Source organism: Silene latifolia, chromosome 7, assembly GCF_048544455.1.
Source record: "Silene latifolia isolate original U9 population chromosome 7, ASM4854445v1, whole genome shotgun sequence".
Taxonomy (NCBI): Eukaryota; Viridiplantae; Streptophyta; class Magnoliopsida; order Caryophyllales; family Caryophyllaceae; genus Silene; species Silene latifolia.
Genome location: NC_133532.1, coordinates 121,427,460 through 121,443,229, shown reverse-complemented (window position 1 = coordinate 121,443,229; position 15,770 = coordinate 121,427,460). Strand labels below are relative to the sequence as shown.

Sequence of the window (15,770 nt, the reverse complement as noted above, 5' to 3'; positions counted from 1 at the left end):
AATTTAAATGGATCATTATACGAACATGAATTACCCTCTTAATTAAACACGCCATATTACATGGACGATTGGTGACGTGGAATTTTGGTAACGCAAGGTGACATTTAGTAATGCGAGGTGACATTGTCTACGTGGCTTTTAAGGTTTGACTATATAACTACACAAGTTCTCGTTTAAGATATGCACTATCTGTCTTAAGTTTAAGACAAGTCAAATATTCAGGTGGGGCGACTAATACAAAAGCAGAATATATAAGAAAAAACAAAATATTTGTTCTACATAACCCATGTAAGATAATATTTAATCCGTTTAAATCTTAAAACGAATACCCCGTCTTAAGTAAGATTAGCTAAAATGATTATACAAAACGGTGCTCACACGGCCCCTCCCTCCTCTTGGGGTTTCTAGGCAACACACCCACTCCATGACCCCACACCAAAGAAAAGACTCTCTCCCTCTGATAGCACGTGCATTACCCCCGCAATTCCAGGATTCTCCCTTCTTCTTCTTAATAACAACCTTATTAAACCCCTCTTCCCTCTTCATTTCTCCCCTCTTTCTTCTATCTTAATTCAACCAATCAAACAAAAACAATCTAGTGGCATTCTCCGTAATTAAACCCCAACTACTAAATTTCCCAAAATACCCCTCGGAAATTGGCGACATAATGACGGGGTCGAGGATGCCGACGTGGAGGGAAAGAGAGAATAACAAAAGAAGAGAAAGAAGAAGAAGAGCTATCGCTGCGAAAATATATTCGGGTTTAAGAATGTATGGTAATTATCGTCTTCCTAAACATTGTGATAATAATGAAGTTCTTAAAGCTCTTGCTCGTGATGCTGGTTGGGTTGTTGAAGATGATGGTACTACTTATCGTAAGGTCCGTTTTCCTCATTCCTTTTTTACGATAATAAACTTATCATGAAACCGTCTTATTTTTTTATTTTTATTTTATTAATTTAGGGTCGATTGTTAATTTGTTTGCTCCAAGTGTTTTCAATCGCTAATGAAATGCACCAATTTACATCTAATGGTGCATTTCATTAGCGATTAAAAACACTTGGAGCAAACAAATTAACTTCTCATGAAAGGAGGTCCGTTTTCCAATTCTTTTTACGATAATAAACTTATCATGAAACCGTCTTATTTTTTTTTAATATTAATTCAGGATCGACTGTTAATTTGTTTTGAGTGAGTGTTAGAACGGTATTAAATTAAGACGGTTTTGATTAGAATTGGGGTAATTTAGGAATTAGGATCAAACTAACAATGTAAATTTAGCATTTTAGATTTTTTTTTTTTTTTATTTTTTTTTTGGGAATTGGGGGAGAGATTAAATGTGAAAATGGTGTACAAGTAAAGGTACAATAGATCACGTGGACTGACCAAATTGTAATGCTTCTTGAAGACGCTGCAGCCATTATTCTATGCTTTCACATTTCCCAGAAATGCATCTATCAAACAATAATTGTTGTTGGAAGACGTCTTATAATGTGAGACCGTCTTATTTATAAATTGTGATCTGTTGCGTATTAATTGGTCTGTAAATGTGACTTCATTAAATGATAAATGAGCTAAATTACTGTTACGAGTCAAAAATTTTGAAAGTCTAACTAATACGAGTAATGCGATTAGGTAATCTAGAATAATAAGTTTTCATTTGCAAACGAATTCAAATTACGACAAGAATCATATTAAAAGTACTAGTATAAGACGTCCTTGCATAAGTATTTGTGTTTAGTCGTTTAGCTTAAACAGATGTGATTGATCGCTTTATCGGTTAAATGTGAGGGGTATAATTGTCAAATTACGATCTTAATTTGACAACTTTCCGCTATTTCTGACAAAATTTAAAGACCATAAAAAAAAAAAAAAAAACAAAAAAAACAAAATCCGAAACTCATGCTTAAGTGTTGTGACAGTAGTACTGTTCTTTTTTCTTCTTGGGTAAATTTTGTCCTTGTGTCTTTATTTATTGGGATTCCACTTTACTTTTACTAACGGTAAATATTCCCCAAATTACCCTTTTAAATCAAAGGTAAAATAACGTTGTAGGAGGGTAGGAGAGTAATTTAAGAAGACCGAGATTCCCGGGGAAAATACTTTGGCAAACACGAGCATGGGCATGCGGGTAAGGTGTAGGGTTGAATGGGGAACGTGACTTGTGATGACACACACCTGTGCATGTGGGGTCCCCTTTTCGTCTTTTTCTCACTTGTTTTTACATTGGTTGGTGTAATATCGTAATAATAATAATAATCCGGTTGCGTAACACCGTCTTAACTTAATCTTAACTTAAGACGTCTCACAACGTCACAAGCACCTTTTATTTCCACCCCTAATCCCCTCGATTATAATTCATTGTGCGAATCATCTAAAGTTAAGACGATCTTAAATAAAAATGGTGTTCTACAATAATTTTTGTATAAAATGTTTTTATATATTTATAAATATATTTATAATATCACTTTTTAGGTAAATTTTGCGTGGTGTTATTAACCATTTTAGATTTGTCTATGTATTTAGCAAGCATCCGAGTCAAATTGGTGTCCGGTCATTTCAAGTAGTTGGTGCTTTAATTCGGGTTCCAACCTACATTCGGGTTTTCTGTTTGGGTATGAGTTGCACAATTTGCATAGAATCATTCGAGTCGAGTTAGTTTTGTCATGTCCAAGCATTAGCAACCATATCTTCATATATTCCCAATGAACTAACGAACTAATTTATACTCGATTTTCTAAAATATGCAACTATTTTACAACTATTTTAATTACTTTTCCGTCAAATAATCCTCTTGTAAAATCGTTTTAAATGCATGGGTTGTTATTAATTAATTGGATGAATTCTACAGTATTATTATAAGAAGTAGTTATCTGTAAAACCGTGTGCTTATATCACTATAAGCTGGACCAAATGTGCCGTGTTCGGTACGTATATATAAATGAATGACTAGAGAATTTCATTATTTCAATTTTTTATTTTTAATTGGTGTGGGGTTTTAGTTTGACGTTCTTTGGTTCTTGTATGTTAAAAGCTTGATTTAATTAGATTGTCAACATCCAATGTGACATTTTATGTTGAAATTTCGGTTCTTCAATTTCTTGTTATATTGATAAGTTCGCGTGTTCATGCACGAATGCAGTCAATATTTATTTGTACATGTGACTTGCAACTCCAATTCGAATCATTGGGTATGGTTTTACTATATTCATTTGTTTGGTAAATAGCATATTAGGCGAAATTAGTAGATTCCGACTTAAATAATAGTTTAACCAATCAATCTACTAATTTTATGTGTTTGGTTAATAGCATATTCAGATAACATATTAGCCGAAATTTACTATTTTTGAATATGCTGCTAATTTCACATAACATATTGGCCGAAATCTACTGTTTTTGAACATGCTGCTATTAGCAGCATATTGTAATAACATATTGAGTTTATGCATGGAAATGGTAGGTTCGTCATACAATCTGCTAGTTACCAAACACGTTTTCTTAATTCTGCTAATTTAAGACGATGGTCAAACCTGTTATAAAAATCTGCCAACCGTATTCCGCTAACGCTATTTACTATTATAAATCTGCTTATGCCGTTTGCCGTTTGCCAAACAGGGCCAACTTTTGTGTAAAACCATTTTTAAAGGCTAATCATATGTAGTAGATGAGTTGGTTGTGTAAAACAATTTTATAGAGGAATTCTTCCTCTTAATGATTTCCTCACGTCGGGAGAATTGAGTTTTACTTGGCACCATCATATCAAGATTTGAAGTCTAAGGAGCTAAAATATCGATTGATCATCTAGGAGACTAACTAATAACAATTAGTCTTGCTGAAGACGGGTCGGAGCAAGTGACGGATAATGCCACTCACAAAACGGATAGGGGGACAAGGTAGGGGCACCCCCATGTGCTTCCCTCTCTCCTCTATTTGGGTCATTTGTGAGGGAAAATGGTATCCGTCACTCCAAAGTGACGGATACGTGCCGTCACAAATGAGATTTTGTGAACTAATAAAACTATCAATTAATTTTATAGGAGTATTTTTTATTGCAAAAGCGACTTGTAATTTTGAAAGGTCTGGATTCCGATATATGATTAAAAAAAATAATTAAATGAAGAGAAAGAAAAGTACTTTTTTCGATTCTAACTATGACTATTACAGTATTACGTAGAATCGGAGATGAGTTTGCGTAGATAAACATTTTACTTATTTCGCATTAGGGTGTTTTCAGTGAAAATAAATAATTTTTAAGCAGTCTCCGTTCTCTGAACCTATTTATTATTAAGCGGGGATTACTAGTCGTGTTAACCCCCTTGCTCCTCCACTGTACTATATGTTGACATAACATATAGGTTCATGAGTTGTTTTCAAAGTCTATCCACATTTAAATGTTAAGGGGGGAAGAAATGAGTAAATTACAAGAACAATCACACTCAATGATAATGCTATGTGGGCAAGACTAAGGACACAAGAGAAAGGAGGAGGTGGTGGAGCATGACATCCATTTATAGGTTGGACCAAAGAGTAGACAACTCAAGTGTATTTGACCCACTTTGGTCCTATACATAGGATTATGATGTTTATAGTTAAGAAACAAAGGATCATTGCCAAAATCTGGTTTTAATACTTTGAAGAGACGGCCTCTTACTAAGTTATTGAGATACCACTTTTTTCCCTATACATAGAATTTTTTTCAAGTTTACATTATGCCATTACTTGTTCGTCTCCGTTGAATTCCGCGCCCTAACTGTAAATCCTGGCTCCGCCACTGCCCACCATTATGGCAAGGTCCTATTCATAGGATTATGATGTTTATAAGTTAAGAAGCAAAATCTGGTCATGAATTTTATTGTCCCAACTATAAAGAATTATTATTGCAAAATGAAAAAGAAATGTAAAGAAATGATGGGAATCTGTATCCACCGAATTAAGACTATTATTTTGTGTTATTGACCTTATTAGATGTTGTTTGCATGTGTTTGTGTATGCCTTGTGGGCCTTTGTGGTTGTTGAAGTGTAAATAAAATCATTTTGTTTGTTTGATTTCTTTTAAATTGTCACCAAATTCATTATTAGGATGTAAGAACTTCCCCAACTAATATGATTCTCGTAATCTGTAAAACGGTTTTTCTAAAATGTGTTCCAGGACATATGTTCAGACTTCAGACACTTAATTAGGAAATTTTGGCAATTAGATGTTTTAAATTGTCACCAAAAATATGTTCTCGCTGTTACTGAGTCGTCGATTATTAGATGCGACTCCACGGAACTAAACGGTCCCATAATTGGGGTTACCTACTAATCTATGGACTAAGCGGGTTTCTTTGGCCTTCGCTTTTTCGGTCTGTTTCTCACCGTTATGAAAAACTATTGCAGGGTTGCAAACCAGTGGAGCAAATGGATATTATTGGTGGCTCAGCATCAGTGAGTCCATGCTCATCATATCCCGTTAGCCCGCGTGCTGGAGCATCCTATAATCCGAGTCCTGCTTCATCCTCGTTTCCCAGCCCAGCGCGTTCATATTATAACCCCAATCTCGTTAATGGCCAGACTGATCCAAATTCCCTCATCCCATGGCTGAAAAACCTGTCTTCTTCCGGCTCCTCATCCACGACATCTCCCAAGCTTCCTTACATATATGTCCCGGGCGGTTCAATAAGTGCTCCGGTTACACCTCCATTGAGCTCGCCTACCTGTAGAACTCCTCGAAACAAGAACGATTGGGAAGATAATGGTAACAACAATGTTAAAAATAACAATTATTATGCGGGTCCACCTTGGGCTAACCCACTTAACTACTCTTTGCCTACGTCCACGCCACAAAGTCCAGGACGTCAGCCCCAACCAGAACCTGGATGGCTCGCCAACATCCAAATTCCACATAGCGGGGCAACGTCTCCAACATTTAGCCTTGTTAACTCGAACCCTTTTGCCTTAAAAGATGAGGTGATGGCCGGTGGGGGGTCCCGGATGTGGACTCCAGGGCAGAGTGGGACGTGTTCTCCTATCGTTACTGCTGCCTTTGATCGTACAGCAGATGTTCCGATGTCTGATGGAATGTCAGCTGAATTTGCATTTGGGAACGGAATGGTTGGCCTTGTGAAGGCGTGGGAAGGGGAGAGGATTCATGAAGAATGTGGACCTGATGATCTCGAACTCACACTTGGAACTTCAAAAACTCGGTAATCCATAGCGCGCGCAAGCGCAATGACTGACCCAAATAATTCAGACAGGTCAGTATCTCATGGTCTTGGATGGCAGATGGTTTACTGCACTTGGAACTTGAACAAGAAGAGCACTGAAATCGGAATGTTTTATTTCAGTTGTTTTTTCGAGTTTAGGACCTGGTTGTTTTTGTCAAAAAGAGGAAAAGAGAGCATAATTAGAATACATATATACATGATAATTTTATTGTGATTTGTTTGAGACTGGATTTTTGAAAAATAGTCTTATGAATGTCAAGTAGAATAGTTGATTGTTGTGTAGCCCTTGTTTGATGGAGTGTTTTAGTAATATACTTATTTAATTTATTCATTTTTTTCATCATCATTTCACGTATTCTTCTTTGTGTTTTTTCTCGATAATTGGAGGAAAAGGCAACGGTTAATTTGAAGGCACTGGAGTAATATCGTTGTGGTTAGTTGATTGCGTTGAAGAAAAAGATGGAGAAAAATGAATCGCCCATTTTCGATCATTACTTCTCTTGATTAGAATCCATTTTCTTCCTTCGAGTTCACCTCAAAAAATGGGTTGGAACTCGTATGAAACAAATTAACATACGTGATAACCTGTAAAATCATCGATTCAAATTAGACATGAGGAAAACAATCTCAATGTTTAAACAAGAATAGATATTCTATTACCTCTTATCAGCAGCGGAATCAGGATTTAAAATTTCCGTTGTCCAGCGGAGACGAGCGCCCCTGCTAGCCTCCCTAAGATCCGCCATTGCCTTGATTAAGTTGGAGAAATGACAGGGCAAGTCTCCCTTGGCGAAATATAAAAGGCTACTTACTCACTCAGATGAGTAATGCTCTTTTTTCTTTTGCCAAAGGAGGATTGCCCTGCAATTCCTCAACTCTACATGCCTGCATGCTCGACAGCTCGAGTCGAGTTGCTACTGAAATTATGGATTGTTTGCAATATTTATAGCTCATTCTTATAGCATCTTGCTTTGGATATACGCCTTAGTGCCTTACCAGAGATATCCTAGCATATGCTTATTCACAATTCCTTTGGAAGATATAAATGTGATCTGATTGTATCAGTATATTTCTATCTTCTCCTTATTGATCCTACATTTTCTAGACCACTTGGCTTTGCGACACGTAAACCTTTAAACACAAATCCCGTGAACTATCAAGAAACCATCTCAACAAAAAGCTTAAGCTTTACGCATGGCTCCCCATACCCGGTGCTAGTTACACCGACTCTGATACCAGGTTAAAAAGCCATCTCAACCAAAAGCTTAAGCTGATGGTTATTGGAGTCCCATGATCGGTTTTATATTCTAACATAAACGTAAGCCTCAAATTACACGATTTTTGCAATCCTCTAGTAGAATTGTTACTTTCAACATAAAATTCTTTTCATCTCGGGCATTTTTATGATTTTCGACTACACAAGAATTGTAACCGTCTTGTATAAACTTGATTTATATCGCTACATTTTCGAATGAAATTGATAAATTACGCGACAACTCACCTGTTTACGTATTACGTCTTGGTTGATCGAACTTCACGTAGACGATTTTCAGCATCACATTTTCTTCACCATCCCATATGTGGACAAATCTTGTGGCATAAATGCATAAATGCATAATGCCGATAATGTTCAGATTCTTCACAGCTAGTACGATAGTACTGACGATTCGAAATTTGACAAAGACTTGCTAACAGTTTTCGACTGGTGAAGGAACAAACATAAAGGGTCCGGAAACATAAAGGAAAATGCTTGATACTTTGGTATATGTTACAACATAATGAACATACCAAATGCCGACCTTTTCTTATACTCAACTCTTACCCTTTCCTCCGTCGAAGAGCCAGTTTGAATGGTTTGATCACCTATGGCGGATGCCTTGTTTCTGGCAGACGAAACTAAAAACAAATTTACGATTTTTTTTTACTGTACGTAGTATTTAAAAGTTTTGAGCCTGTACATTAGCCTATAGGACCGTCTTTCAGAAGACCGACAGTTACACGAATATTTGGTCACCATAAGAGACTTTACAAAATTTGATGTTAATTGGCTTTTATTTTACAGCAAAGCCAAATGATCTAGAAAATGTAGGATAAACCAGGAGACGGTACAAATATACCGATACAGTCTAGATACAATCAAAATCAGATTTATATCTTCCAAACGAATCGCGAATAAGCATATGCTAAGATATCAAAAGCAAGATGCTATAAGAATGAGGTATAAATATGGTAACACTGCATAATTTTATTAGCAACTCGACTCGAGCATGCATCAATAATACAGCATGCAGGGTACAAAGGAAGAAATATAATGTTCAAGAGTTGAGGAATTGCAGGGCAATTCCTCCTTTGGCAAAAGAGAAAAGAGCATTTAGCCTTTTATATTTTGCCAAGGGAGACTTGCCCTGTCATTTCTCCTACTTAAGTTTCATGGAATGCTCATTTTCCGAATCAGAGGCAGTGGCGGATATAAGGGGGACTAGCAGCCCCGGCTAGAAAGCGGAAATTCTAAATCCTGATTCCGCTACTAATGAGAGGTGATAGTTGAATATCTATTGTTTTCTTGTTTAAACATGAAGATTGATTGTAGTTCTTCTTAGTTCAAGCATGTTATTGTGGTTTTCCTTGCGTCTAATGTGTTTCAGCCGAGTTGTTACCCAAGTGCAGTAAACCATCTACCATCCAAGAGAATGCATTCAAGCAAACATGACGGCGTAGTTTTCTATCAGCTGCCATTTCACAGAGCATATTGATCAGCCTTGCAATACTGACCTGTCTGAATTTGGGTCAGTCATTGCCAGCGTGCTATGAATTACCGAGTTTTTGAATTTCCCAGTGTGGTGAGCTCAGGATCATCGGGTCCACATTCTTCGTGAATCCTCGCCCACTCCCACCGCCTTCACAAACCCAATCATTCCCTTCCCAAATGCAAATTTAGCTGACATTTCAATCAGACATCAGAATATCTGCTGAACGATCAAAGGCAGCAGTCACGATAGGAGAGCACATCCCACCCTGCCCTGGGGTCCACATATGGGATCCCCCAGCGGCCAGTCCCTAATATGTTATTTCGAGGGTTGTACATATTATTTAGTTCCGTAATTACAATATAACGGATTCTTGCTATTTCTGAACATATGGGTTGTAACGCTTACTAACGGCCTTATTATAAATCACTAGAAAGTATTATTACCAGTGTACGAATATGTAAATACATCTGAAACCATTCGATATACATAAATAAATAAATAATCAATTTACATACTGTTACCAAGTTTACCATATAAAATTACCTGTATCGGCTGTATGTATGGTGGCATGGTGCCTGCGCTATGTAGTATGTACAAGTGTACAAGTCGAACAGTTGTAGACTTGTAGCCATCTTTCATCCACAATGTTAGCATTTCATTATCGAGTATTGCATTCTGCGCATCTTCTGAATATGTCCTCTAGCGAAGAGCCGGATAAATTTTATGGATATCCCCCACTAATACAGTAAGCATTGCATTCTGTGCATCTTCAGAATATGTCCTCTTACGAAGGGTCGGATAAATTTTAAGGTTACTTAGGAAGCCAGGAACTGAGGAAAGTGACCGTGTTTTTATTCTTTGTTCCGAGTCCTGACTGCTCTCTACTCAATTGATCTTTGCCTTAGCTGTTGGAAACTAAGAGTGATCAAATATCATGTTTTTGATACAAATCTGCCAGAGCTTGATAGAGGATGGATGCAGCTGGTGGACTCGGCAATGTGCCCAGCAGAATTTCAGAAGCACTGATAAACTGACTTCCATAAAACTGAGAATTTATTCTGGTCCTGGTAGTGAAGCAATTCCCGTCAAGAGAACACCCAAGAAACGCACCTGAATAGAGCAGTTACACAACCGTGTTTAACACAACAGCTTTAAAAGCAAACATGTTCGCCAAAATTGCTTAGAACAGATTGTAATTATCAAGGAAATGAACAAAAAGTTCATGTCAGATTTTGTCATAATCGAGAGAGAATTGATTTAATAGGGCAGCCTCTTAAACTGCGTGTGATCTTAACAATGGCCAGCTAATCAATATTTAAGACAGCAAATTTTAATTTGAAATTCATATTTGTGACATTGGAAAGTTTTCGCTTTGCACTAAAGCTTTTCAACACCACTGAGGCATTTACCTTTACTGCAACTGTAAGTATAGCAGGCACTATATCCACCATCGCCAGCCCGTACATCTGCAGCAACTGTCCTCCCAGAAGTGCCAACCGCTGCACTCAATCCAGCACCAAGTGAAAGATGCCCAATCCCACTAAATGTGCTTAGAGCCTCAGTTGTTCTTAGGACGATGATGAAATCTGTCAATTCACCTCCAGCCTGTACACCATGATGTTCAGATTACTGGTATACATAAATAAATGTGCAACTATACTTCAAACAAAGGCCATCAAAAGAAGATTTGAGACGCAAATGGTTCTGCCTAATTATACGTGAGTAACGTGACACACCAGGTGGGAAGGGGAAACCCTCTGATAAATTGATCGTCACCAGTGGCTGTTTTGCAGCTGGAAGCAAAAAACTAAGGAGGTCAAATGTGACTATGCGAGCATAGTTTACCCTAGACCTGCAGATTAATATTGATGTTGTGTTCTTCTGGTACAGTTCATCCAACTTGTACAAGCCCCCACAGCCAATCAGTTTTCAGTATCGCATTTCTGTTCGACAACTTGAACAAGCACACAGCAAAGCAAGACTTTTTGTAGCGTAGAAGGATTCGGAGGGTAAGGGAGGTGGGAGTTTCCTTTGTTTCGTTAGCAAGTCTTGTAGGAAAATGGCCCTCCTCCCCTCGCCCCTTTATATTCAAAGGGTTAAAGCTTAAAGTACAAACTTGTCTTAAAACGGCCCATTTTGGATGAGGCGACTGTGAGAGTCACTAAGCAATAGATAGGTTTAATTTATCAGCAACTCCCAAACTTTCCTTTGTTGATTAAAAATGGCTAGATCGATTTCACAACTTTAAAGTTACAACTTTAAGAAGTGTAATATAAATCACAGAGAAACAATATGACAGGGTGAGTCCACCAAAACAAGTTGTAAACACAAGCAAATCAAGAAATCCAACATAGAGAAAAATCTATCTACGATGTACATATCTCATAAATAAACATAAGTAAAATACTTCGGCCATCTCTTATGTTACTCTGACCTTCTATATGACCTCGTGTGATACTCGCGAATAGACACAACAACAACAACAACAACAATAATATTTGAGGTTGGCTAACATGAATAGTCGTGCATACCAAATAAAATTATTTTTTTCTAAAATTTTGTGGAAGATTGATTTAAGTCGTAATTAAAAAAGAAGTTGATTATCCCTAGAAGTATCATCTTTCTCATGGACTTCACTTTTTTCTTGAACAAAACTTTCAAGGAAGGTTGAACAGAGGATCAAAAGAAGAAACTTGCCTGAGCTCCCCAACCAACACCAAATGACGACAGAGCTGATGGCGGAGACCATGAACCATCTTCTCGACGAGCAACCACAAGTCCTGTACCAATGCTGTAGCTAATGCCAACTCCAACTTTCACAGCCGTAAGTATTGCAAGGCCTTTAGCTTGCTTTAAGATTCTATTTGGAATCCTCTTCTCTACTTTCAGAGCACCGACCTAAGGAGCAGAGCCATGAAAGCATCAACCATTACCCAAATATACAGAAACACAATCAACTTAATTTGCGAGTTCATCGCTTTCTCTCCTCTATTCTCTCTATATTCTCCCACATATATTCCCAATCGATAAACTAATCTATCTTTACCTAAAACACATTACTTTTTCCGTATAGTCAAACAACAAAACAAAACATTAAATTAACATTGACAGGACAAGACTAAAAACAAATATGTTCAGTGATAACGCAACTTCTTAATCATAATGTTCATGAACATACTCCGAACATTTATCTCAAATACCAAGAAGACCATTAACATTTTACCCATTCATTGAGAGCACAAGGCTAAAAACAAAAGGTTCAAGGTTAACAACCATTAACATAATTACCTTACTATGGTATGATCGAATTGTGTTGGCTGCCTTGTAAATCTCATATTCCATGGAGTCGGCCCACGGAAAATTTAACCATGATCTCAAAGTACTAAGATCAGTGACGTCATTGGTAGGTATTTGAGCTGCACGACTTACTTGATCCATCAAATGAGGCTTAACTGATTCAAGCCGCACACAACATACATCACAAACACGCTTTGGATCTGCACAAAGAAATCTCGACGGCAACAAGCTTCTCCCTGTGGTGCAATCACCACAAAAGACACCTCCACAGAATCGGCAATGATGACGTGAGCATACGATTGGATGAAACCTCACGCCACACAGCATACAAGCAGAAGCAGAACTGTCAGGTAACCATTTAGGTGGTGGTGTTTCTAAGATTTCTTTTACCGCACTAAGATTAGTCTCTGTAAGAGTCAAAGCTATTTCTTTCCACGCTTGCTCAAGAAGATGGCTAGATATGGATGAACCATTGAAGCTTTGAGACTCATTTGGCACTAAAGTGCCTACTTTTCCTCGGCCTGCAAGTAACAATTCAACAACCACGTCCCACATAGTCAACTCTTTCTCTTGACCAAACCAATTATCAGTCTCCTTATAGTAACCTCCATTTGATGGACAGCCACGGGTCCACTCATCACGCTCATTTTCAGACAGAGGGGGGACTGAAACGGGTATCCAAAACCCTGTTTCTTCAGCAAGTGGTGCATCATAGCTGAAATACTTTATCTTTTCTATGTCACCTGAGACCAAGGGTCCCAAGCAACCATCAGTTGATGTACGCACTTCGCTTGTATTGTTATTGCAACCAACAAGTTCCGTTGACACTTTGTTCATGATAGGTGTATACAAAGTATCACCATAGTTAACATGCTGAGCAGAGACTTCCTCTTCCTGTTTGAACAATCTAAAAGAGCTTTAGAGTACGGAATTCACATTGGATAAATTGCATAATAAGACAACCCAAAATTTGCAAAGAAGGCAACTAACAATAAAAGATGCAAATGACAAATCGAGTAATAATTACTGATATTGTTGACATTCATGTTAACAAAGTGCTGGTGTTTACTATGTTCCAAAACCATATACTCCGTAGTAGCCAAGGTTTCAATCATTACATTCATAGTAGTAGCAGTAATCAAATTTCCGCCTCTAACCTAAAACCAACTCCAACTACAAGTATGGTTCTTATCATAGACCATAAAGCAACAATAAGGGTAGCTGAAAGCCTGAAACTAGCATGGAGGGTTCAGTAGATTAAAGACAGGCGCAATCGTTGTAAGAATAAAGTCATGCTCTTTTCATATAGCTATGGATTTGCTTGGACGCTGCCGCATGAGAATAACAAATAGAGACAGATTGTCGAAGAATTTTCAAAACTGATTCCAGATCCTTCCACATCCAAAAGAGAAATGATTATCTATTCTTTTGGCTTCGAGTATTAAGAAAAAAATCAAATCGCTGTAGCTGATGACAGTATCTATAACACTTCTGTGTGAAGCTCAGTTTTGAAAGGCATAAGGTGCACCAATGCAATGAGTACCAGTGGAGACGAGGCCCAAGGGGAGAACCCAACGCACACCATTTTTACAGAAAAAAATGTAAAAATGTATTTTCAAAATAAAATATCGTGCACCAATACCCCTTTTGGATTTTAAAGATGGCTACCATCTGCGATATTGATAAACAGGCAAAGGGAAGGAAAGAATAAAAGACTTATAAAAAAAGAAATATACTTTACATAGCAGTGCACATCACTTGCTGCACCTCATGGCCAAGGTGCACCTAAGGCGCCCACCACGCGTTTTGGCTAGTACCTCACAGAGCCTTGAGCTTAAGCGCGACTAAGGAGCACATTAAAACTAAGATGTGGAGCAACAATTCACTTTTGCATACAGTATTACATAAGAGATCAAATTCTACTGGCTTAGCTCTGAATCCTATTTATAATGATCACAAAAACAATTAGGATACTGCTACTAAACTAATTGCAAATCTTCTGTATTAGGGCCAAAAGAGTAACTTTTAAATACTAAAACAATCACTTGCTGATCAGTGGCGGAGCTAGGATTCACATTTACGGGCCGAAAAATTTCAGCAGGGCAAACTGGTAATCATAAGGTAAACTCGAAAAAAGCCCGAAAATTTTAACTAAAAGTTTCAAAATTTCCACTATTGTTGATTTTCTTGTGATTTGGATCCTTTTACACAATTTTTGTGTAAAACCGCCTTACACAAACTAATCGTCCATCATATTATTAAATAGCCACATACAAAAGTTTGGGTCTTGGCAAACAGTTACATCAGCAAACATCTAGAATCAATTGAAAAGTAGCAACATCACCCATGATCATAGAATTTAACTTCTGGGATTAGAGCAATAATAAATACCAGTACGTGTATGATTTGAACTTAAATTGGGGGAATTAACAAAATTAAAGAAAAAGTATGTACCTTGATCAAATGGGCAGTCAAGTTTTGAGATGGAGTATCTGGGTAATCTGTGTTACAATTCATTAATTGCCTTGTGATCTTGTATGATGATGATGATTTGATTATATCTTCTGGGTATTTTTGTTAGCATATGATAAAACTTTCGATTTCGAAAATTCTCAATTGAAGGATTGTTGTTGTTGCTTGTGGTTTCGGTTAAGTGGTTAAGTGGTTAATTGAAGAAGCTAAAAAGTTACCTCATCTACCTCGATCATTTATTATCTATTCATTTCGGCACAAAGACCAAGTAAATGAGAAAAAATAGAGAAAAATAATAATAGACTAAGGCCCTGTTCTTTTGGACTGAAATTGTCTGAATCAATTGAATCAATTGAATGGAGTGAATCAATCGAATCAACTTAATTGAATTAATCAATCAATCAAGAATCGAATCAATCGAATCGATTCAATCGAATCAATGAAATAATAATAAAAAGATTATAATAATAAAAAGATTATAATAATAATAATAATAATAATAATAATAAATATTATAATAAAAATAATACCAATAATAATAATAATAAATATTATTATAATATTATTCATTAATAATAATATATTAATATAATCTAATAATAATAATAATCTAATAAGATATATAAAAAATAAAATATTAATATAATAATAAATAAAGTAATAATATTAATAATAATAACTAAAAAATAAATAATATAATAATAATAACGGATAATTCACGTGGTACCCTTAAAGTTTGCCACTTTGCACAAAATACCCAAATTTTTGATCCGGAAAACTTAAAGAGGCCAAAACTCGTGTTTACGAACTCAGAAAGTGAAATATTTTGTTTTCAAATCGATCATCTTTCCGAGAACTATGATTTGATAAAAAAATTTGACGAGCTTGGAACTCGTGACCGAGAGATATGATCACTCAAAGTTTGTTCGCTCGGAAAAACTTTGACGCACACTAACTCCTAGCAACGGATCCAAATGCGAAATTTTTTTTTCCAAATTGTAGTTCTCGGAAAGATAAACGATTTGAAAAAAAAACGTCACTTTCT

General features: G+C 36.7%; 2 protein-coding genes across 3 annotated transcripts; one reads left to right on the top strand and one right to left on the bottom strand.

Annotated features, from left to right (window-relative positions):
* The first annotated feature begins 454 nt into the window (after positions 1-454).
* Positions 455-6,543, top strand: LOC141592842 (BES1/BZR1 homolog protein 4-like). The gene is made up of 2 exons (XM_074413703.1): positions 455-880; positions 5,380-6,543. Exons 1-2 carry the CDS (start codon positions 668-670, stop codon positions 6,187-6,189), a joined length of 1,023 nt encoding a protein of 340 aa, XP_074269804.1. The 5' UTR covers positions 455-667; the 3' UTR covers positions 6,190-6,543.
* A 2,805-nt stretch (positions 6,544-9,348) lies between these two features.
* LOC141592840 (uncharacterized) lies at positions 9,349-14,946 on the bottom strand. 2 transcript variants are annotated; one of them, XM_074413701.1, is made up of 5 exons: positions 14,708-14,946; positions 12,245-13,147; positions 11,654-11,854; positions 10,366-10,561; positions 9,349-10,066 (listed from the first exon to the last, which is right to left on the bottom strand). In XM_074413701.1, exons 1-5 carry the CDS (start codon positions 14,768-14,770, stop codon positions 9,882-9,884), a joined length of 1,548 nt encoding a protein of 515 aa, XP_074269802.1. In that variant the 5' UTR covers positions 14,771-14,946; the 3' UTR covers positions 9,349-9,881. The 2 variants fall into 2 exon arrangements, with proteins under 2 accessions (XP_074269802.1, XP_074269803.1); XM_074413702.1 differs by having other exon boundaries at positions 12,245-13,160; positions 14,708-14,900.
* Between the last annotated feature and the right edge of the window lie 824 nt (positions 14,947-15,770).